This window comes from Myotis nattereri (assembly GCF_964212035.1).
Source record: "Myotis nattereri genome assembly, chromosome: 7".
NCBI lineage: Eukaryota > Metazoa > Chordata > Mammalia > Chiroptera > Vespertilionidae > Myotis > Myotis nattereri.
Window position 1 is genome coordinate 45,434,164 of NC_138082.1, and position 24,629 is coordinate 45,458,792.

At 46.4% G+C, this 24,629-nt stretch overlaps 1 protein-coding gene across 3 annotated transcripts in view; it reads right to left on the reverse strand.

The window, feature by feature from the left end:
* ITGA6 (integrin subunit alpha 6) overlaps positions 1-23,985 on the reverse strand; it is a 71,263-nt gene extending 47,278 nt beyond the window's left edge. For all 3 annotated transcript variants that reach the window (XM_081095510.1, XM_081095511.1, XM_081095512.1), the window contains exon 1: positions 23,569-23,985. In XM_081095510.1, the coding sequence (XP_080951636.1) occupies positions 23,569-23,750 (182 nt within the window). In that variant the 5' untranslated portion in view covers positions 23,751-23,985. The remainder of the gene's footprint in view (positions 1-23,568) is intronic.
* Positions 23,986-24,629: the final 644 nt, after the last annotated feature.

A 24,629-nucleotide genomic window follows, 5' to 3' on the forward strand; every position in this document is an offset into this window, starting at 1 on the left:
CTTCAAGACCCCCAAATCGGAGAACATGACGCTTTGGACAGACATCGTAAGGCAGGCCCTGGGCCACGCCTTCTCTCCTGCAAGCTACTGGCTCTTCTGCACAAAGGCCATGTTGTACTGAGCCAGTTTTGGTCATCGGACTATCCACAAAGCACAGAGTGGTTAAAGCCTGCAGTCCTTAGCCAGGCTGACAATACATACAAACTCCCCCAGGACCTTTGTCCTGGGCCCCCTTACATTCTCAAAAAATGCCCTAGTGTGGAAGACACATTACACCGTCACCCCAGCCTCAGATATAAAGCTGGCAAAGCAACTGACTCATGCAGCCGGCTTGAATGTAATGATGCCCTGCTTGGAATTCCAATGGTGTGGCCGGATCTGGCCGTGGTTCCACAGCCACTGTGAGTGCTTTGGCCCGGGAGGCCCTGTGCTCAGTCTCCACAGGGGCAGCCTGTCTGGTCACCAAGCTCCGCCGGTTTTATGAGAGCCCTTCTCCCCAACCAGGGGACTCTCCAGTTGTCCACTGACAGCAGCACTGTCCCTCCTCCAGCTTTCCCAGGGACAGTGGTCAAGAGGGAATGCCACACCCTTCCACCATCCCCTGGCCACCAGCAGCAAACCTGGTAGCCTGGCGAGATGGCGAAGGGGTTCTGCCCTTTCCTCCCCTCCCTGCTCCACCTGGTGAAGAGGAGGAGAGGAGGCATTAAAGCTTGTTAAGGCTTTCACCCAAACTGTGCATCTCTGCCTGTGCCAAGTTCCTCTCAGGGGAGAGAGGGCCTGGCCTGATTCTCTCTCCTCTGCAACCGGAAAATCAGTAAATAATAATAATAACTATACATATAGTTATTATTATTTACTGATATATATATATGTATATGTGTGTGTGTGTGTATATATATATATATATATATATATATATATATATGATTGAAGAAATATACCTGAGATCTCTGCATTCACCAATATTGATACTCAGCGGTCCTGAGCATTAACAAATATTACTGCACCCTGGTATCCCTTTGGGCAGATCTGCTGCCTGCCGCCCCAACTACTCCCTGGTGTCAAGGAGCCCAGTTTGAACTCATCTGAGCCCCCAGTTTTAGGGAAACAAGGGTGATGGTTCATAAAGGACCTGCCCAGGTCACAGTGAATTACACGGCCGGCATTATCGCCTTAATAATCAAAACAACTAACCACCTGCAAAGAACTAGTAGGAGGAGAAAGATGGACAAGGAAACTGACTATATTCCACCTCTTTCTGAATCAAACTAAAACGATATTCCATTGTATCGTTTGAGAGGACTCCCCAGAATGTCAAATCCCTCCAGAGTCTCAGCAGTAAGATTGGGCACCAGGACTCTTCACTGCAACCCTAGGTGGCTACTCCTTAGGCAGCCCAATGCTCTTTTTCACAAGAAGGGCAGCACCCAGAGCAGTGAGCCAACTATGACACTCTGTAATTACAAGTCCTTCACATACACTTCTATTCAGATATGTCTCAGCAACTTGGAGACGAATAAACCGAGGCTCAGACATGACCTGACATGGGTAGGACTTCAAGCCCCATGCCCTTCCCACATGCCGTACCCTTCCCAATACAACTGGTAGCCATCCCTCCGCCATCTGGCCACACCCCAGCCATCTACCCTCAGTTGCCCCAACCCCCTCACTTCCGGGTTCACAAAGGCCTTGCTTGGTGCCTTTGCTCACTGTGCTTCCTGCCATCCTGCCCCCACCTCACGAGAGCTCTCCTTACCAACAACTTCCAAACTCCAGCTCCACGCTTTCCATATGGATTTGCCTTCAAGACCCTGAGCTCAACTTTCACTTTCTCCAAAGTAAACTTGCCTGGACAGGCTTTCTCTCAGCTCCCCTTTTAGTGGGCTATAAACTCCTTGAGGGCAGAAAAGCAGTCCTATTTTATTTTTGTAACCTCAAGGGTGTTTGGCCAAGAAAATTCAAAACCTATTTAACTATACAAACTGGCTGATCCAGTTGGGCAAGTATGAGTTACAATTCACAGTGGAACAAATCTGTTTACCTCCTAGCCTTGAGCTTTCACATAGAGAAATCTGATTAGAAGGCTGAGGCTCCCTTTTCTCTATGAATTATAAATCTCACTTTCAAAAGACTAGATTTCTCATAACCTTCCAAGAAATCACATAATAAAAAACATATCCCCTACCTGCAAATGAAGGCAAACAACCTGTCATTGTTAGCAATACCCTGGCAGCTCTCCTCTCCCCTGCTCTTATATTAGGCACTCTGCTCGAAGATTATCAGGAAGTAGACACTATTTCCACCACCCACTTCACAAATGTGGATGCAGGTTCAGAGAGGACAAGCCACATGCCCAAGGTCACACAGATGGTTAAGTGACGAAATAGGAGCTGTGCCCTGCACTCTCTGATCTTACTCTAAACCACAAAACCCACACTCTCCTTTCTGCTTGTTTGGACAAAAACATCACTGAAGCACTTTGATCTACCCACCTTTTTAAAAAAGAGCATCTTCTGCGCTGGCGGGTGTGGCTCAGTTGGTTGGAGCTTCGTCCAATGCACCAAAGGGTCGCCAGTTCGATTCCCAGTCAGGGCACATGCTCAAATTATGCGTTTGATCCCAGGTCAGGAATGTATGAGAGGCAACTGATTGATGTTTCTCTCTCTCTCATGGATGCTTCTCTCCCTCTCTTCCTCTCTTTCTCTCTGAAATCAGTGAAAACATCCTCAGGCAAGGATTTATTTTTTAAAGTATATTACAAGAAGGTGGTTGGTTCTAATTAAGGTCTATGGGTTTGAGATGCATCTCACAAGGGCCCAAAAATATTTGTTGCCTTTGTCTGTATCAAAAATCAGTAAGTTTTGTCCTGACCTTTCCAGAATTTCACCAAAAAAAAAACTTTTTCCCTGTCTCTTTGGAGAAACCTGCCAGAACTGAATCCAGTTTCCAGTGACTATGAGACTCCTGTGAGGTAGGAGCCTGAGGGTTCCAGTTCTTACCTGACTTGGTACATTTTGCTACAGGTATGTCTCTGACCAAGAACAAGGGAACTCATGCAATAAAGGAACACCCAAAACAGATCATGTTTTATTACCCACAACAGACAACTCCTCCTCCAGTTCAGAAATCTCTACCATCAACCAGAAAAAGAAGAAAAAAAAGATGTGAAATCATGTCATCCATCTCAACCATTTAAATGGAACACCAACACGGGTGGTCAGATCGGCAAAGTGGAGAGGGCAATGAGGAAGGAATCCTGGTTCTATTCCTGGCATCACTTTTTAGTATGACCTTGGTTCCACACTTGCTTCTATCTTCTCAAAAATAAGGACTTAAATAATCTCAAGGAATGAAAGCCATTAGTACCCAACAAGGTAAAATTACAATATACCTGGCCTACATTTTAAATGGCCAAAAATAGTACTTCAATTCCACACAAATTTATAACGTATAGGTATAAATACAGAGCCAGCTCATTTTCAGAATAAAATTATTGGCTGAAAGGGCTGACCAAGCAACTCCTACCGGTAAGACATCACTCAGCTGTAATAAAAATGCTGTTATCTACTGCAGTAAGGAAAGGAAAAATAAAAGTCTCCAAGCAACCCTGTTCTTTCAGTTTCACAAAGCAGCTGCCAAGATCTTGTTAAATGTGGCCTTTAGTCAGTTCCTGTGCTTCTTTCTAAAAGATCAGGTACCTGACTTTCGAGGTGCAAATTACAAGTGTCCAGTGAACTGTCCTTTCAAGGAACAAGTCTAAGAACCTATATGAACTGGACCATGAGACCACACTCCTATCCTTGACCTTCACACGGTGCTTGACACAGAGCAGATGCTTAGTAAATTTCTGTTAAATGAACAAAGTATATTTTATAATCCATCACCACATTCAACAATTTTAAAATTCAAGTATGTTGTTCTCAACCAGGCTTTCATATGGCAGTGTGCCAAGCATCAATATTATCAGTGCCAACTCTTTTTTTAATTTCTTAAAAGGTTAAATAGCTCATTTATAAAAGAATCCATCATTTTTCAGTAAAATAGTTCAACAAAAACCAGGAAGAAAAATGGAATAGTTAAAAAGTCATCGTGCCCTGGCCAGCATGGGTCAGTGGTTAGAACAGTGGCCTGCACACTAGCAGATCGCCAGTTCAATTCCCAGTCAAGGGCAGGCACATGCTTGAGTTGCAGTTTGGTTCAATCCCTGGTTGGGGTGCATGCGGGAGGCAACCAATCTCTCACATCAATGTTTCTATCTCTCTCACATGGATGTTTCTCTCTCTCCCCTTCCCCCCTCCTCCTTCCACTCTCTCTAACATCAATGGAAAAAATATCTTTACTCCTCGGGCGAGGATTAAAAAAAAAAACAAAATTTAAAAAGTCACCATATCCATTTTATTATTCCAATAACTTAAGAAATCCAAATTTTTCAGTATTTTCTTCAGGAAATTAATAAGATCACATCGTTTATTTTCTAAACAAGATAACTGAAACAACAGGCTTAGTAGCCGTGCCAGAGACTGCTGGCTGTTGCCCGATAGTAGCTCTCCCCTTTTGCCATAAGGAAAGAGTTTCTGAGTGGGCGTAAGGCCCCGTGAATAAAGATCCCAGCCTCCCCTTCCAGCTGGACCTGCCACAGAACTCGATCCTGATGCAGGGACACATGGCGAAGTGTCACTCTGCTGCAACCAGGACTCTCCTGTTGGTGATGGCACCCACCAGCCTTTGGCTCTACTCCTCTCTGTCCCTTCTGTCATCCTGCCTAGAATGTAGATGCTGCCACCGCGGACTCCCAGGCAGAGGCTGCACATGGTACAGCAACAAGGAGGACAAGTACTGGCTCCTGACAGCTCAGACCAGCCACCCAGACGCTCACATAACAGGGAGACAAAAGCGAGATCTTTCATGTTTAAAAAAAAAAAAAAAGATGTAGAAATAGGATACTGTGAACAAAACAAAAATGCAATTTAAAAAGTGTACCTATATCAATATTTACAGAAGTTGCATTGCTAAACCATTACATTGTTTATTACTCCACTCCTACATTTAAAGATGATATTTAAAAAATTTAGCAAGCAGTTCTGCCTGGGAATTAACCGACACAGATGGTGACGTAGCATTGGAGCTGTGCCCAGAGGCCCCTATTGTATTAGGACATGTCCCCTTTAATTGCTGGATTGTGGGGGGAAATATGGGGAGACAGGAACGTCCTATGAGAACAGTGGCCAGGGCAGTGTTGAGGGACCCTCAGGGAGGTTGGGAAAAAGCAATTTACCACCCAGAAGTATTTCAACAGTTTAACAACTAGAGCCGCTGCACTGGCGTACGCCTGCTGACCATCAGTCCTACGGGGACCTGTCGTTATCGGGATAACATGGTACGTGCTTGAGCACGTACTGTCTCCAGATACCGCACGCCTTCTTACCTGCCCTGTAACAGCCTGGCAAGCCCAAACCATAATCAAATACTGAGGGAGTTACAAGAAGACTCGGTGGGTTCAAGTGCCAGCTATACGGCCTATTAGCTGGGTATTATGTGTGGGTTATCTGTGGAACGGCTCTATCTGAAGTTTCTACTGGTGTTACCAGGATCAAATGAATCACTGTCGGATTGCCCCACCAGTGTGGCTCAGTGGTTGAGCATTGATCTATGAACCAGGAGGTCACAGTTCGATTCCTGCACATGCCCGGGTTGCAGGCTCGATCCCTGGTAAGGGGTGTGCAGGAGGCAGCCAATCAATGATTCTCTCTCATCACTAATGTTTCTATCATTCTCTCCCTCTCCCTTCCTCTCTGAAATCAATAAAAACATATTTTTTTAAAAAAAAAGAAAAAGAAACACTGTCAGATAACCTTGAAACACGGACGCGGTGGTGAGCACTACCGGTGCTGTTATTAGTACTCAGTTAGCACATATTCCAACAAGCCATTCTAATTTTAACAAGTACTTTTTAACAAGTGCAGGTACGGGGGTTGGGGGGGAGGGGGGGGCTCAAATGCTGAGGCCATCAGGAATGCAACAGCTCGAGTGCAAAACTGTCAACTGCACTTGTTGAAAATATCCCAGCGACCCCACTGGTAGAGTATCCTGTGACATCCGAGGGTAGGACGGAGCTTGTGAGCAAGTCATGAAGAGCAGCCAGCCCCTCCTCCACATCAGCCACGACCATTAAACAGCGCTGGGCAAGCCTCCACACTGGGACTCAGCCGGCCCTCTACTTAAAGGAGAGGAGGAGGTCTGTGGCACTGCTTTCTATGCAACGGATCAGAAGTTACCTGGACACCCACACTCAGTAAATAAACTGTGATTCCTCCTAAAAACCGAATGCTCTGCAGACATTAAAAATGAAGGAAGCTCTTATTGCTAACATCAGGCACTAAAACATGGCAAGAGAGGTGAAGACCTGGGGCGGTTGGTAGGGGCTGGGAGGAGGCCAGGGGGCTGGGGGGAGGGGGGAGGGAATTACAGCTATCTGTAATACTATCAACAATAAAATATATGTAAAATGACATGGCAAGAGAAAACGAGCAAGGTGCAGAAGAATACATATGGCATGCTACCGTCCCTGTAAAAAACGTGGGTGTATGTATTCGCTCTTAAATGTACAGGTGCCTGTGAGAAGGCACAACAAGCTGGTCAAACAGTGGTTGCCTCCAGGAAGAACAGGGTGACCGGAGACCAGGAGGTGGGAGGGGGCTTTTCGTTCCACATGTTTTTGTATTTACAGCGGTACCGTGTGACTATTCTAAATCGAAAAGGTATAATTTCTACAATGATGTCAGTCAGTGGACAATGGGTCGTTGAAAGTCTTGCGGAGAAACCAGCAGATGTCATCATGGAGGTTAAAATCAGTGCCCAGAAGTCATGAAGAAAGCAAACCTCGTAACTGCATAAGGCAAGCTCACACATGCTGTCTTGATGCAGGCAGTTGCAGGCAAGCAAACGCCAAAGACTGACTTTTACAGCCCATTCAAGAGGCATGACAACACGTCAATAAAGATGTTGATAAATCTGTCCCTCTGGTGCGCCAGGCACTGGGCTGGCCATCTGGGAATTGCAATAAAGTCCAAATGGAGGGCAGAGGTTGAAAAATACTGAAGAGAGGAAATCCAAGCTGCAAAGGTAGATCAGCTTTCCACTGTGGTCCAGTGAGACACAGAATAACATAGAATGACAGAGAGAACTCTCCCTTTCCCTGTGGAAGTCCAAGGCATTCGGGGGCACGACTGGGCTACGGACAACCAGCGATATAAAATGCTCACCCTTCCTTTAGAGCACATTTTTGTTTTACTTTGAGGAAAGCATGCACATTAGGCTCCACGTTCAAGCTCTGGGCATAATAGCCTAACCAGTAGGGAGTGACCCTGCCCAGTTCAGAGGCAGCTCCGCGTGCAGAGCTCACGCCGGTAAGTACTGTTTACAAATAGCTGCGGAGTCCGAACGCCTTTGCCTTGGATGCTGCGGACAATGCCACCTGCGAAGGGAGGAGCTGCCGTGAGTCAGGCCTGAGTCAGACTCCTGACCTCACCTGTCATCTAATCTAAAACATGAATGAGTGGCGGGGAGGGATCCGGGAACAGAGCGGGGTGGGGATCCAGGTGGGAACACACAACTGCTTCTGGATGTGTGGTCAAAGGCAAACCCAGGCTGTTCCTCACTGACAAGTGCTTGTCTCAGGGACTCGGGATGGCCAACTCCATGATGAGAAAAGGTTCTCAGACAGTCTGGTGGGCCTTAAATGGATCCGCTTAAGTTTCTGGTGACATTTATAAAAACAGACACATTGGCTAGCTAGACCCCTGCTTCAGGGTGGGCAGTAGAGGTGGAAACCAGGGGCTCTGTGGGAAACCAGAAAGACCTCGGGGCACAAGGGGGGATGTAGGTGCAGCCGTTGGAAGTTGGCCACCAATTCATGACATAAAGTGAGGGAGACAGTGGTCTACCTTTCTAGATCATTTCCTCCGTTCCTTCCTAACTTCTGCAGGTGGTTTACAAGAAATGCACAAAAGCACGGTTGGGTAATAATACTAGACTGCTCCCATTCCTGTACCGATGGAAACACCTATGGCCGAGCATGGAGTTTAGATTTCTTTTACAGCACATTTTTGTTTTACTTGGAGGACAGCATGCACGTTGAGCTCCACGTTAAAGCTCTGGGCAAAATAGAAAAATCAGACCCAACTCCTGCCTGCAGAAGGCCCACAATTCACAACTGTCAGGAAGCTTTTATTCGGACAGCTCCCAAACAGCTTATTAGAAATTCCATAATGAAAACATCAGTAAGAATAAAGAGAGTATGAAACTCAACAGGACCTGACCAACACAGTCATTAGAAAAATCAAAGAGGTAAGAAACAGAGGAAGAAAATAAAACTGCCTGTAGGCAACAGATTAACATGGCTCCAAAGGAAGCTAGGGAGCAGGATAGGGGGTTGTAGTGTGAACAAGGGAAGTATTTGCAAGACGAGCTAAAGATGGCCCGACTACCAGGGACAGCTGTTAGTCTAATCTGGTGTTGCCTGAACAAACACACTTCCTTTCGAACTTCGACCTGTAAATATCATATCAAACCTCAGCCTCAACCTGAACATATTGTGCCACTGAAATTACGGTTTCATTTTAAAGCTACTAAGAGAGTTAGGTAGGAGGAGCAGCAAGACATAAGAGGTACATGAATGTGGCCAGGCCTTTTATCTGTTGCAATTTTCTCTTTAACTCAGTTAAAAGCTTAGGACAAAATTACAGCAGGTCCTCAAATAACGTCATTTTGTTATAACGCCATGGCAACTTAACTCTTGTTGATATCAATCAACCTATGGTAAAGTTGCTTTCATTATATGTTGTTTCACCACAGTTCCAAGAACTTATCGACAACACTGAGGACATAACAGGATTCTGGTTTCTCAAAAAGATGCCCAGAACCTTGAAGGTGCCCAGAGGGAGCCAGGCACACAGGAACAGTTCTTTACCAAAGTGGAAAACCCATTCTAAGCTATGACATGGAATTTTAAATTTCTACCATAAAATGTGTTAAACTATTAATTACACTGCCACTAATCTACTTTAGAGTATCATCTCAAATGGTATGATTTAGCACAATTCCATAGTCAGTTATTTTAAGTTTAGTTTATCAGTAATTTATGGCCTCATAATATGGGGCATATACTAGGTGTATCGGTTAATAATGCGGATTTTTTCAATAGAGTTACACATATGTTGATAAAAATGCGATTTGATATGTATGCTATTTTGTTGTATTGACAACAAGCTTCAAAACTTCATATGCCAAATCTGCTGAAGGTGTTAACATCATAGGTATTTTTACACTTAAAAATGTTGAATTTCGTGCCCAAAAAACAGCATCTATGGGAAGTTTTAATTCATTACTTTATTTTGAATAAAAGTGCTGAATACTTCGGGAAGCTTACGGTGAACATGCTCCATCTCAAGATACGTGTGAACGCTGTTTTAAACGCTTTAAAAGTGATGATTTCGATGTGAAAAACAAAGAATGTCCGGGTGAACCGAAAAAGTTTGAAGTCCAACAATGACAAGCATTATTGGATGAAGATGCGTGTCAAACTCAAAAACAACTTGCAGAAAGATTAAACATTGCTCAGCAAACAATTTCCGATTGTTTACAAGCAATGGGCAAGATTTTAAAGGAAGGAAAATGGGTGCCACATCAACTGAACAAAGACAAATGGAAAACCGAAAAGTCATCAGTAAAATGTTGCTTCAATGGCACGAAAGAAAGTTCTTTTTGCATCAAATTGTGACTGGCAATGAAACCTGGATTTATTCTGAGAATCCCAAATGCACAAAATCATGGATTGATCCAGGTCAACCATTAATATCAACTGTAATGCCAAATAGCTTCGGAAAGAAGACAATGCTCTGCGTTTGGTGGGATCAGCAAGGTGTGGTGTATTATGAGCTTCTAAAACCAGGTGAAACTGTTTATACTGACAACAAATAATCAATTTGAACCATGTTTTGATTATGAAATGACCAGAATGTTCCAGAAGACACAGCAAAGTAATTTTGCTTCATGATGACTCACCATCACACACTTCAAAACCAGTTAAAGACACGTTAAAAGATCTGGCCTGGGAAGTATTAACCCACCCGCCGTATTCACCAGACCTCGCTCCTTCAGATTACCTGTTCTGATCGATGGCACACGCACTTTCTGAGCAGCACTTCAAAACGTACGAAGAAGTGGAAAATTTGGTCTCTGAATGGTTTGCCTCAAAACAAGAAAAGTTCTATTGGGACGGTATCCACAAATTACCTGAAAGATGGGGAAATGTGTAGCTAGCGATGAAGCACTTTTGATATTTCTCTTGAGATTATAGTGTTTTCTTTTATTACAAAATCTGCATTATTAACCAATACACCTGGTACGTGCCTGATATCTACACACTTTAGGACAAGTTGAAGAAGTGCCGGAGTATTCACAATCATGTGACTACACTTAACACTACTGAGCTGCACACTCAGAAACGGATAAGACAGTGAATGTTATGTGATGTGCATTTTACCGCAATGGGAGGAGGAGGAGGCTGAGAACCACCACCACCGGGTATAAAGGCTCATTCTGAAGAGAGTGTCATACCACTTCCTGTTCTCCAGCAATCTGTACTGCCTCTGGAAATCAACTCATAGAGCTTAACAAACACGTATTAGGGACCCATTTCTGCTATTAGATTTGAACCAAAAACAGACAGGCTGTCAGTCTTGCTCTTAAGATGCCCACAAACAGCAGAGATAACATCTCTCAGGCTAACATTTCTAGAGCACCCTCTAGAAAGGTTTCGTTCCAAGAATAGGCTACCTCACCAAAAGGTAGATGTGTATGGCACAGTATTAGGTGGACTGGGCAATCAATAGCTGGGTCTCGGGGCGCACAATGTCACGACCGAGCTGTCACTTGACTTTCCCAGGTTCAGTTATCCCTCTGCAGAGAAAAGGTTGGGCTGGTCGGTGCTTCTCAACTATTTCCACAAAAGCACAGAGAAAAGTGAATGAGAATGGGGGCATAGCCCAAACAAAGCAACCACCAAAAGCTTGAAATGCCTCTAAACCCTCTTGGGTTTTTTATTTTATTTAAGCCTCTTGTTTTATATTATAAACTTACATGTTCCATTCTGCACTATAGTGATAGAACTTTAAAAAAAAAAAAAAAAGACACCTCACCATCATGCCACCTAATTCGTGGCACACCCCAGGGAACTAGATGCTAAAGTCCTGATTATTCACACTCTTACATAATTTCAGTGATATTCTATTTCCTTTCAGATTCTGATTTACCGCAGGCTATCTCTGCAGCCTGTACTATTTATTGTGACAGAAGAGATTAAAAGCTGGCAGTGTTTTAGAACCCACAGTGCTCTTACCCATAGTGCACTCCTGACAATTCAACGAGGCCATGAGTCATTTCTTTTCAGTGCGTGAAGGGAGACATTGTGACATGTTGACCAGGATCACAAAGATGATGATGGACCAGGCCAGCAGGAGCAGGAGGCAAGGTCCTGGGGCCCCTACCTGTTCCCAGCTCACTATACACCACCCTGCACAGCACACGCCCACCTGTCGACGCCCTGCTGTCGACCTGGCCTAGAGGACACGCAGACACCATGCCATCCTAGATAATACCAGAACTTGCAGATACTCCCACATGGGAAATGCACACACAACACCTGAAATGAGCCTGATAAGAATTTAACAAAATAAAAAGCGGGGGGTTGGGGGGATCAGGGGGTCTCTGTAGCGGGAATATAGCATAAGGAGCTGGAGATTCTTGGAGGGTTTTGAAGTGCTGCCATTTCCCCTTCCTCTCTTCAAGACAATGTTACAGCTCCCATCCGCCTGTGAACTGCTCTGACTCTGGCTGCAGCCCCACCCATGGGGCAACCTCACCTTTGACCTGACCCCCCAAAGGGCAGCTGGTTCCCAGACTATAAAGATAAGATAGCTACAAAACTCCTCTGTGTGAGGGAATTATATTGCTATTTTACGTTAAGGCAGCCACCACGTACAGGCTGGTGTTCACTGGACATGCCGGGCACTGTGCTAAGTGCTTTATACTCCCACATTTAATCTGCACAAGCCTCTGGGGTTGGTACTGTCAGTGCCTCCACTTTACTGATAAGGCCAAGTAACTTGCCCAAGGTCAAATTCACAGAATGTGGAGAAGCTGAGATTCAATCCCCACATCCCTAATTCTAGAATGGAGTGCTTACTCCTACAGGCTACACAAGTTTTGAGTAGCTTAGAACTTATGATCTGCTGTTATTCACTGAGAAATTAGAAGCAAGCAAAAAAAAAAACCTCACCATCTTCCACCTACCTGCATCGGTGCCCCTCTGTGATGTGGTAAACAGGCCCACCCCACCACTGGTGCATTCCCCTCACCTCTTCGCAGACATCACACCAGCTCCTCCCGCTCCTGCATTCACTTTTCCATTTCTACTGAGTCAGCACCAACTAATCAGCTGACTATAATTTTATCCCAACTTAAAAAAAAAATGATGAGCCCTGGTCAGTGTGGTTCAGTTGGTTAGAGTGTCGTCTCATGCACCAAAAAGTTGCCAGTTCCAGTCCTGATCAGGGCACATACCCAGGCTGTGGATTCGATCCCTGGTTGGGTGCGAGGATGCGTATGGGAGGCAACCAATTGATATTTCTCTCTCATATCAATGTTTCTCTCTCTCTCTCTCTCTCTCTCTCTCTCTCTCTCTCTCTCTCTCTCATCCTCAGGTGAGGATTAAAAAAAATTAAATTTCCTCTCAACCCCATTTCCCCCTTAGTGCGTGTTCTCCTCTCTTCAGCAAAACTCAAGAGTTCTAATCCTTAGTCTCCCTCTTCTATTCTCTCTCCAACCTACTCCAACCAGGCATTGCCCCCAATCCTCCCCCGATGCTCTGGTAAGGTCCCCGATGGCCCCCACATTGCTATAGCAGGGATCAGTTCTCAGGGTCATATGACAACGATGGCTCACTCCTGAAACAATTCCAGGACAGCACACCTAGTTCTCCTACCTTACAGGCCATTCCTCTCCGTTTCTGAGGCTGGTTCCCTTCATCTCCCTCACCTCTACTAGTATATCTTCAATCCAAACCTTTCCACCTGAACTTCAGACTCTAATACAACAGCGGACTCAACAACTCCACCTGGATGTCTAGACATCTCAAATACAACATGTCCTAGCCCTAGCCGGTTTTGCTCAGTGGAAAGCGCATCGGCCTGCAGACTGAAGGGTCCCAGATTCTGGTCAAGGACACATGCCCGGGTTGCGGGCTCAATCCCTAGTAGGGGGCATACAGGAGGCAGCCAACCAATGATTCTCCCTCATCATTGATGTTTCTATCTCTCTCTCCCTCTCCCTTCCTCTCTGAAATCAATAAAAATGTATTTAAAAAAAATAAAAATAAAATCAAACTCCTGACCTTCCCCCAGTATCTATGCCCCTTATGGTCTTCCCTAAACCCTTATATCACAACCTCACATCCTTCCAGCTACTCAGGTAAAAAACCTTGCAGACATTCTTTTCTACTCTTTCTCTCACCTAGTATCTAGTCCACAGGAAATCCTATTGGCTCTGCCTTCAAAATATGTCCAGAATTCCACTACTTCTCACTATCTTTACTGCTATCATGTTGGCTCAAACTACCATGGCCTCTCATCTATCATTACAGGAGCCTCCTAATTAATATCACTACATCTACCCTTGCCCTCATACAGTCTATTCTCAACAATGTAGCAGCTAGAAAAATGCATTTAAAAATCCAAGTCCAGCCCTAACCGGTTTGGCTCAGTGGATAGAGCGTGGGCCTGCGGACTCAAGGGTCCCAGGTTCGATTCCGGTCAAGGGCATGTACCTTGGTTGCAGGCACATCCCCAGTAGGGGGTGTGCAGGAGGCAGCTGATCGATGTTTCTCTCTCATCGATGTTTCTAACTCTCTATCCCCCTTCCTTCCTCTCTGTAAAAAATCAATAAAATATATTTTTTTAAAAATCCAAGTCGGATCATACTCTTCTCAGCACACTCCAATAGCTTCCCATGTCATTCATGAGTAAAAGTCAGTTTCTCAAACACCGTAAGGCTCTACACAATCTGCCTCCAGGAGACGATCGGCCTCCTTGATGGTTGTTACTGAACATGCCAGACATGCTTCTGCCTCAGGGCCTTTGCACTTGCTGCTTTCTTTGCGGAAATGCTCTTCCCTCCAACACTGACATGACTCCCACCTTCACCTTCTCAGTGAAGTCTTCCCTGACTGACCTATTGCCAATCACGTCCCACCCCAGTCCCACTCCCTATTCCATTTCTCCACCTTTTTCCCTCTGTACCACCTCCTACCATCTAATATTGTACCCTCCTTATTTTGTCTGTCTCCCTCACAGAACCTAAGCAGGAATCTTATCTACTTTGTTTGCTGCTATATCGCCAGCACTAGGTCAGTGCCTAATACATAGACAATGGCAAACAAATTATCTGTTGAACTAAAAACTTCTATAGGAAAACCCCCAAAAGCTGGTTATGAGTTCTCTAGCAGGTCCAGAGCGCAGTCCCCTCCAAGTGTTTACTTGTTCCTCGTGTTCAAGAATGAAAACCCTTATTTCCTTTAGGTTGAAATATAACATACATTTATACAGACGCACATACACAGAAATAAATGCACTTACCAAAGACCCATTTCCTATCCTCTGACAGTGAAAAACCTCAGATGGCTTCTGGCTGGTGAGCTGGTGAGCTGGAGCATGGCTGCCTCTCAGCGCTCACTTCCTGGGATCATCCTGCGCGAGGGCCCCAGAGGCCTCCCCACACTCTGTTAATCTCTATAGCAGACTTGGGCACTTTCTAAATATAACACGAGGCTTAGAAAGCACTTTTCTATCTAACTGGCTGATCTGATATGGTATCTGGAACACTGCTCCAGCCGGCCCCCAAGTCCTCCCTTGGGCTTCGGACCCTCTAGTTCAGCGGGCCTCTCTCTCAGTCTTTCCCAGGCCCTCTGTCTTTGAGCCTCTAGCAGGCCCATCAGGGTCCAGATCCACCTCCTTCTGCACGTGTGAGTTCATAGGAGACCTTTCTATCACCCAGATCTTCAAGCCAGCTCAATTTTCCCCGAGTACTGTCCTAAGTTAGCACATATGCCCAGTCTCACCAGCAGCCATGAGGCCGACGTGGCGAATGCCATTGTCCCAGAATCATGTTTCTGCACATCCCCCGGGCACATCGGAGCCTCTCCAAGCTTTTCCTTGTTCGGGAACGCTTAGAATTTTTTTAAAGCATCGGTTTATTTTGTCACAGCAAAGTTGGATTCCTTAGGCCATCATCAATACATTCAATCCCAGCTCTTTTAAATGCCTTTTTCTGTATATCTCCAACCTCTCCAGAGTCTGATAGATGTCTAAACACTTCCATTTCACAACTTCAAAACACCTTTTGTTCTTGAAGGACAAAGAGAACGACCCTGCCAGTGGAAAGGGCGGGGGGCGGGGGGTTCCAGGCCATCACCTGACCTGGGCAGGACTCCTCACTCTCCTCAGCAAGAACAGCAAACCTTCACACTCCCCGTGCTGCCAAATGGGCCGCCCACACTAGGGACCGACCACTCCACACCGCTGGCTGTGACACGCTTTGGTGAGGATCCTCTAGTTAGCGTTCCGTCGCGGTGCTTTGTTGGGTCCACAGAGACTGGCCACTTGAGCAATGGCCCTGTGTCCTGAAGAACAGGGTTCTGATTCTGCCAGGAGAAAAGGGTCCATGGCTCCGAAGGCTTATGCTTCAGTGACGTCCTCCCCCTCAACCCCTCCCGGGCCAGAGATGTTTATTATCGCTTGTATCACACACACAATTAAAATAACCTCAGTACAAATGGATGTCCTTGGCAAGGTGCAGAAACTGTAGTGACACTGATCCCGCCACCCAGAGCCAAGCACAACCCTGGGTAAGCAGGCAGGACCTGTGCTTCGTTCACTCTTCCTATCACTAACCAACGTGCCCCTTCCAAATTATTCCAACGTTTATTTTCATTTCCACACCCCCAGGCTTAAAAGGCCTATTTCTCTAAAAGGTTTTTCTGATACTGTATCTGAAATGGTGTTCCAAAAAAAGTAATCTTTGGATTGTATGACATGCAAAATACATCTCCAGTGACGGCGAACCTTTTGAGCTCGGTGTGTCAGCATTTTGAAAAACCTTACCTTAACTCTGGTGCCGTGTCACATACAGAAATTTTTTGATATTTGCAACCAAGTAAAACAAAGATGTATATTTTTGATATTTATTTTATCTATTTAAATGCCATTTAACAAAGAAAAATCCACCAAAAAAAATGAGTTTGTGTGTCACCTCTGACACGCGTGTCATAGGTTTGGCATCACTGATCTAGCCAGTTGGCAAATAAACATGGGAGCAGACATCCATGGCTCCAGGTCACTTGTCTTTGCCTCCTACAGTTGCTTCAGCGGCACCATCCCTGTTCCCCCTAACTCAGAACAGTCTTCTTTACCACATAATCGGTTTTAGAGACTTAAAAGTGTTCTAAAGTCTTTTTGCCAACTTGGGAATAGATGAAGTGCTAGCAGAATCCAACACTGCAATCCAGGAGAGATGTGTGTGTGTGTGTGTGTGTGTGTGTGTGTGTGTGTGTGTGTGTAAGGTCGCTGCTATAAGGTCTGTGGCCTGTGAAAAGTGTCATTCCGCAAAAATGCTAACCTTGGAATAGCTAAGCTGAGTTAGACTTGTCTTGCTTCGCTTATCTAAATAAAAAAACCAGCAGCAGGTCAGATGACCATCATGCTAACAGGGTTCAACAATGGTGAAGAGCCAATCTGTAGGTGCCAGTTCAAGCCTAATTAACAGCTAGCCTCTTGCTTTAGTTCCTAGGGATCACGGTTTGCTATTCTAAGTGCCAGTTTAACAAACCAGAATCTGCTAAAGGTTCAAAATCTGCACACTGCCCAGGCCAGGAAGCATAGACTACATGGATTTACAACCTCTTCACCTCTGACAACCTTGCCTTCCACGTTTATTTAACAAACACAAAGTGCCTCCTCTGGGCCAGGACTAGTCTAAGGTTCAATTATCCTCACTTTACAGCTGAGGAAAGGGAAGCCTAGAGAGGTTAGGTATTGACTTATAAAAATATACAGGTGTTATGACTGATAATACATATATACTTGGTCTTTATCCCTGTTTCTGTCACAGGGCTCCTAAAACCCTTGGAATTTCCTAAGAGATCACAGTGACAAAAATTGTCTTTTGTTATGTCAATGAGATGTCTTTAGGAAAGTACCTAAGAATGGGGGCTGGTTGCCAGGAGAACCAAACACTTCATTAGAGGGTTGGAACTTTCAGTCCCACACCCCTGACCTCCTGGGAGGGAAGAGGGGCTAGAGGTTTAGTTCAAACACCAATAGCCAAAGATTTAATCAGTTATAATACCTATGCAAAGAAGCCTCCATTAACAATCCAAAGGATGGAATTTGGAGAACTTCCAGGTTGGTAAGCATATGGAGATCCCAGGAGAGCAGTATGCTCAGAACCTGGAAGCTCACACACACATACACACACACCCCACATACCCCGCCCCCATACCCTGCCCTATGCATCTCCTCCATCTGGCCATTCATTCCTGAGTTCATACCTTTTTTATTTTTTAAATATATATTTTTATTGATTGCAGAGAGGAAGGGAAAGGGAGAGAGATAGAAACACAATGAGAGAGAATCATTGATTGGCACGATCCCCACTGAGAACCCAGCCCACAACTGGGGCATGTGCCCTTTACCAGAATCGAACCCAGGACGCTCCAGTCCACAGGCCGACGCTGTATCTACTGAGCCAAACCAGCTAGGGCTTGAGTTCATCATATCTTTTAATACTAAACTGGTAATCTAGTAAGTAAAATGCTTTTCTGAGTTCTGTGAGCCACTCTAGCAAATTAATTGAACCCCAGGAGGGGGTCGTGGTAACCTCCAATCTGTAGCTGGTCTACCAGACAACCTGGACTACAATTGGTAGCTCAAGTGGGGCAAAGGCGGTCTTGTAGGACTGAGCCTTAACCTGTGGGATCTGATGCTATCTCCAGGTAACAGTGTCAGAATCGAGTTAAATTGTAGGATACCCAGCTGGTGTCTGAGAACTGTTTGGTGGTGTGGGGGGAAAACCCCCACAGTGGAACTGGGTGCAGAACTGTAGGAATCCTGCACCATGCCACAGCTGGTAAATGCAGAGCAGGCTTTGATCCCAGCTAGCTTTAGACCCACAGCTGGGATCTAGGCTCTAGCTCTAGAGTCTACTCTTACCCACTACGTTATGCTGCCTTCTGTACTTTCGTGTACGTTTAGCTCAAACCCGGAAAACTTTAAGAACAGATTCTTGGATTACATCTACAGAAACTGACCACATCTAGCACCATAGAGCTGGGCTGAGCCTAGAATTACATTTTTTTGCAAAGAGATTTCCCAAGTTGCCCTGATGAGCCGCCAGCATGTGTGGGAGAGGCAACCAATTGATGTTTCTCTCTCTGTGTCTCTCCCCTTCCCTTCCACTCTGTCTAAAAAAATCAATGGAAAAAATATTCTCGGATGAGGATTTTTTAAAAAAAGAACCCTGCCCTCACCTAACCTATAGTCCATTTGGGAGAGATTGGATCATCCTCTGAAAAGGCAGGTAACAGTTAAACAGAAAACCATCAGAACTGTCAGGCACATGATAGTAAGTGCTGCAGACATTCAAAGGAAGAAGAAATTGCTACAGTGTAGGTTGGGCTAAAAAGACTTTCAATGAGAAATTTAAACTGGTTCTTGCGATATGATTATATTCTTTAAGATGGGCTGACTTGGAACCAACCAGTGTTCCAGGTAAAACTGACCCTGTCATCTACATACAATAGTATTTTCTATTATGTCTCCATTGTCCCTCTTGCAAATGACAAGTAATAGGCTGGCCAACTCTGCCCACTATAGTATGTTGAGCCAAGGTCCTAAGGGTGCCATATGCCATAATTCTAGTACTATTTCGTTACAAAAACCTGAATTAAATCAATATTATTGTTATGCTAAAATAAGAGACGGATGCAGCTAAAAACAGAGTAATGGCTTCTTTACAATAGAGAATACTATACGAGCATGTAACCTGACTTTCCCAACAAATTATTCAGACCAAATGAATTCTCTGAGCCTCATCTCAACCCTGTCATTGGGTGGATAAATGTAAACTACTTGGGTAAAAGTTAAACTTGTTTATTTCTGCGTTCTTGCAGAGTCCTATGATCTCTCAGTGTCCCTGTCCATGTTGACTCTCAGGACTCAAGGTGACTGAGCACAGTCACAGTGCCTGGATGATGGCCTTGGGCCACATGGCACTCGGAATGAATTCAAGGAAGCAAGTGCTTAGGTACACATCCTGAAGACAACTCTGATCCCTGGCTAGCTTGTCGCTACTCACAGGGCTTTTCCAGAAGGAGGGGATGACAGGCAAAGAAGGAGGGACCCAGAAGCTGATCCAAGGCCAGTTGGAATAAGGGCCAAGAGGAAGAAAGTCCAAGCACAGATATTTAAATAGACAGCCCTGACCTATGTGGGAAGCAGTTTAATAAATCAACCTGACATAGTGCATTTCCAAAACTCAGATGCTAGCCAATTTATTTCTGTCTGAAGGGCATTTCTGAATTTTCCTCTTAAAAGATGGCATTCGCACGAGTCAGAAATAGCAAGTTCAAATCCATATCCTGCTAAGATTCTTCTTATGTCATTGTGAGAATTTAGACATTTTTTAGCTTTCGGCTTCAGTTTCTTCATCTACAAAGAAAGCCAGTCGGACTAGATAATTCCTAGTCCAGTAAACATGATTTTTAAAGTGGGGGCATCACAACTCTGAGAAAAATCAAGAACAAGCACCATAGAATCCGAATAGAGTGACTGGGCCTGGCGAGCCTCTAACAGTGGTTCTCAACCTTCCTAATGCCACAACCCTTTAATACAGTCCCTCATGTTGTAGTGACCCCCAATTTCATTGTTACAAATTGAACATAATTAAAGCATAGTGATTAATCACAAAAACAACATATAATTATATATGTGCTTTCCAATGGTCTTAGGCGACCCCTGTGAAAGGGTCATTCGACCCCCAAAGGGGCCGCGACCCACAGGTTGAGAACCGCTGCTCTAGAAGATAGTGATCAGAAAGTTCTCAAAAAGAAAATTGGGATAAATCCAGAATTATTCCATGGGAATATCTGTTATAGCTCTCCCTCTTCTGGGTTCTGCCCTAGAGTCATACATAGATCTGTATAATCTTCCCAGAAGAGCTAAGAGTGATGATTCATAGAATGGGCATACCCATATAGCTATCTTCCCATACTTTCTACCTGGGAGGGTGGGAGATGGGAGTGGTGGTGTGTGACTCAGCCTTAACTACCTAGAGAAATGAAAGATTCCAAGACTTTCAGACCCTGGCCTCAGTAACTCAGCCAACCCTCTAAATATTTTGAAGTCTGAAACTTCTTTAATATACAGCCTAAAAACCTGAGTGATGTTTTATAGTCTCTACTTCAGTTTTATAGTGCTGAACGTTTGAGGAATACACAATATGTTTTAAGGCTCTCAAATAACAGTATTATTCTATTATAAAATCTTAACTAGAGTTTAAGTTGTTACTAAATAGTCAAATGGCATGGTAGAAAATTTAACCCAGAAAAATCTATCGTGGTTTCTAGAGCAGTGCATTCATTTGATATTCCCACACATCTCTGATATTTTACTTCTCCTAACTCAAAGTACCTTGTTCACTAAATTTTCTTTTGTTATAAATCTAATTAAAGCCAGATTAAGGTTAAATTGCTTTGAAAATGGGTTTCATAAGTGGGACTCAGAGTTTAAAACATCAATTACTCAAACTACAATAATCTTTGGCTTTACTCTTTGGCAGTCTTAGAATCGCAGAATGTTTAACATCTGTATAGTAGCTGGCACATAGTAGGAATTCATTTACTCTTTCTAAGTTTCTCACCATTAACAGCTACCATTTAATCAGCAAGTAAACAGGTCAGTCAGGAATTAAACACTTTGCATGTTATCTCTTAATCCTCACAACAACCCTCATTAAGCAGTAATATCTCTGTTTTACAGATAAACACACTAAGATTCAAAGTAATACAACAGCTGCTAAATGGCTGAGAGCGAACTTGAACTTGAGCTCAGGTCTCTCACCAGAAATACTCCCACTAAGCTTGTCCAGAGAGGGCAAAGTTTAGGAAGCTGGACAGTGGGGTCTAGACCTCACCAGCTGTTATTTAAACCCACATCCTTTACTGACAAAGATGACAACAGATGTGGGTATGGCCTGTGTGTGCTGGTTACCCTGAGAGGGCAATGCTGCTCCTGAAGCTGAAATACTTGACCAAAAGAAATAGGGCAGGGAGTGGCATTTGACATACACCACAGCCCCCTAGAGCAGTGGTTCTCAACCTTCTGGCCCTCATGTTGTGACCCAACCATAAAATTATTTTTGTTGCTACTTCATAACTGTCATGTTGCTACTGTTATGAATCGTAATGCAAATACCTGATATGCAGGATGGTCTTAGGCGACCCCTGTGAAAGGGTCGTTCGACCGCCGAAAGGGGTCGCGACCCACAGGTTGAGAACCGCTGCCCTAGAGTGTGGTCACTGCCATACTCCAGGCTCCAGGGCAACATCCCCTTTCAAGTGGGCCTGTCCCTATCTGAGGGTCTGATCAGTCCCTCCGTTAACCTCCAAGAAGAGCATTTCTAGAAGACATCACACCCCCTACATAGGCTTATTCTTACCCTGGGGAGGACTTGCAGCAACTCTAACCGCCAAGAAGCCCACCAGCAGTAACAAGTTGTAGCAAGCACGCTGCTAACCTTGGTGACAACAGAGATTCCTGGCTACAAACACAGTTTTGCACATCTCCCACCCCAAGGACATGTTCTTGCCCCAGTACTTCCCCTTCAGAATGTTTGCTTGCACAAGTACTTCAAGGAAGCCACCAGCTCCAGGCGGCATCTGATTGCAGAGGGAAACGCCAAGGACTGCTGGCCCAGTCATTTCTGCACGAACAAGTTCAAATTCTCCCTATGGGTAGCTACACATCTAGGCACTCCTAAGTATTCAGACACACTAACCCTCCTCCTCCATTAACTGACTTAACAGAAACCACCTTTCACTTCAGATTTACAGCTTAACAATTCTTTCCAAAGCAGATAGAAGCAGCTGGCCAAGCCGGCAGACCACTGGCCAGCGGCCTCCCCACCCCCAACTAATTCTAATTCCTTTACTTAACTAGCAGGTGTTAAAAAAAAATAAAAATCGAAGATTCAGGGGCCCACAATATTCACCTATTCCAACATTCTTAATTGCTGAAATCAAAATCTAAATTCCCATTCGCCTCTCATAAACACTAAGTCCTCTCTTGACCGTGCCTGCACTTTGCTTTCTCCGCTCTGTTGGTCCTGGAAGAGCCTCAATTCAACTAAAGTCGCGGGGGGCGGGGGCGCTTTGGTGAGTTTATTTTTCGGTAGCACAGATCAAGAATGCAGCCCCACTGCGATTAAGTCGACTAAGCTCCCAAACACCCCTCTCTCCAACCTAAACAGTTTGATCATGTGGGAACCAAACACTATCTAAGAAAGAAAGAAGAAAAAAAAGGAGAAGCTGAGAGTGCCGGTCTCCGCTTTCTCCTGGGAGGCGCCCGGCTAATGCTGTGCTGGAAGGGGGCTGTCACTTCCAAACCTGGCTTGCAAAGCGCCAGCCCAGATCGGACATGTTGCTTTCACCCCTCGGCTGGGCCTGCCCACTGCAGGCGCCCAAAGGGTCTCGGGTGCCGCCGGGCGCTTTGGGGCCTGGGCTGGGGGCATGGCTGGGGGTGGCGAGCACACCATTCGGGGGGGGGGGGGCTTGTTTTCTCTGCAGATATGGCTCCTCGAGCAGGTGCTGGGTTAGTCCCACCATTGGCGGGGGGGGGGGGGGGGGATGTTAAAGTATCTCGTGCGGGAGCACCCGCCCCGCGGAGAAAGCCACACGGGACGCGATGGAAAGTGACTTTCCAACTTCTGCGGGGCTCGCGAGTCTGCAGGGGGACGGGGAGCTCCGCACGTTTGGAAAAGGCCTGGATCTTCCTGGAGCAACACGCCCAGTAACCCCACTGCAGCAGTGCAGCGACCCTACAGCCCAAGTCACCCCGCCCCAACACACACGTGAAGCTCAGCGAAGCGTGCCACCTGCCGGGTTCCCAGCAAACATGCCCGGAGGGAAGGACCACCGGAAAGTACTCGCTTAAAAAAAAAAAAAAAAAGTAACACTCTCGGGGCAGAGAACAGACCCGGCTGGCACCGGGGCCGCGGTGCGCAGGGGTCGGCCCGCGGGGTCTCCTCCTGCCCGGGCTGCCTGTGGGGAGGCTCCGCTCCAGGCGGAGCCGGGGCCGAGCGCGCGGGCCGGCGGAGTCCCGGGCGGGGCAGCCGAGGGGTAGGGCGGCCGGCGGGACCCGGGGGCCGGCGCCCGGGTGGGGGTGGGAAGATCAGTGAACTCACAGCCGCTTGTCCTCGGGCTGCAGCTGCCAGTGCATGGCCAGCGAGAAGCCGAAGAGGCTCCCGGGGTCCCCAGTTTTCCGGATCACATTGTCCTCGCGGGTGTCCAAGTTGAAGGCAGCGCCGAGCCCGGGCAGCAGCCCCGCCGACAGGTAGAGCAGCCACAGCTGCCCCGCGGCCGCCATGGGAAGGTCGGCGCCCCGGGAAGGGAGCGGGAGCGGGAGCGGCGAGGAGAGCGGGAGCGGCGAGGTGCGCGGGCGCCCTGCGCTCCGGGCCGGGTTCGAGGCTGCGGCGCTGCAGCTACCGCGGCGGCCTCGGTCTGTTCTCGCCGCCCGTCCGGCCCCACCCCCGGGACGAGTCGCGCTCTCTGCCAGGCCGCTCCCCCTCGCAGGCAGCTCCCACCGCTGAATGAGCCCGTTGTTCTCTGGAGACTCGCAGGCGTTTTATCAAGTGACGAGGACGCCGGCCCCGCCCCTCCCCACCCCCGGCCCCTCCTCGCGCGCCAGCCTCGGCCTGCCGCCCGCACCTTCCCCGCGGGCCCCGCTGCGGTCCCCTCCCCGGCGCGCCCCTCGCCGCCCGGCCGCCCCTAACCTGGCCCGGAAGCAGCGGCGCGAGAGGCCGGCAGACGAGCTCTGGGCCGCGCAGCCCCATCCGGGGGGTCCTCTTGGAAATAAGCACGTGAATGGTGGTTGCCATTGAGCGCGGAGCCAGGAGGGCGTTCACTACCTGTTAGTAAAGGAAAGTGCTGGTGAGGCGCCGGCCCTAGTCGCCTGAAGCGGCGTGTTTTTGCAGACCGAGGCCCACGTGCAAATGCAGACTTCATTCATTCATGCCACAAGTGTTTGCTTCTGCACCAGTGCTTATGAAGCGCATGACGCCTGCCGCCAGGTTCTCGGGGAATCGGGCTGCCTAGATTGTTCTCGGCTCTCAAGAATAATAATGGCCCAAACGTTGATAATGCTGCACAACTTACAGCTCGCAGCTCTTCTCTCACTTACTGCTCCTGACACTCCTGTGAGATGGGTATTTTCTTTTTGCAGACGAGAAAACAAGCTCAGCCTTGG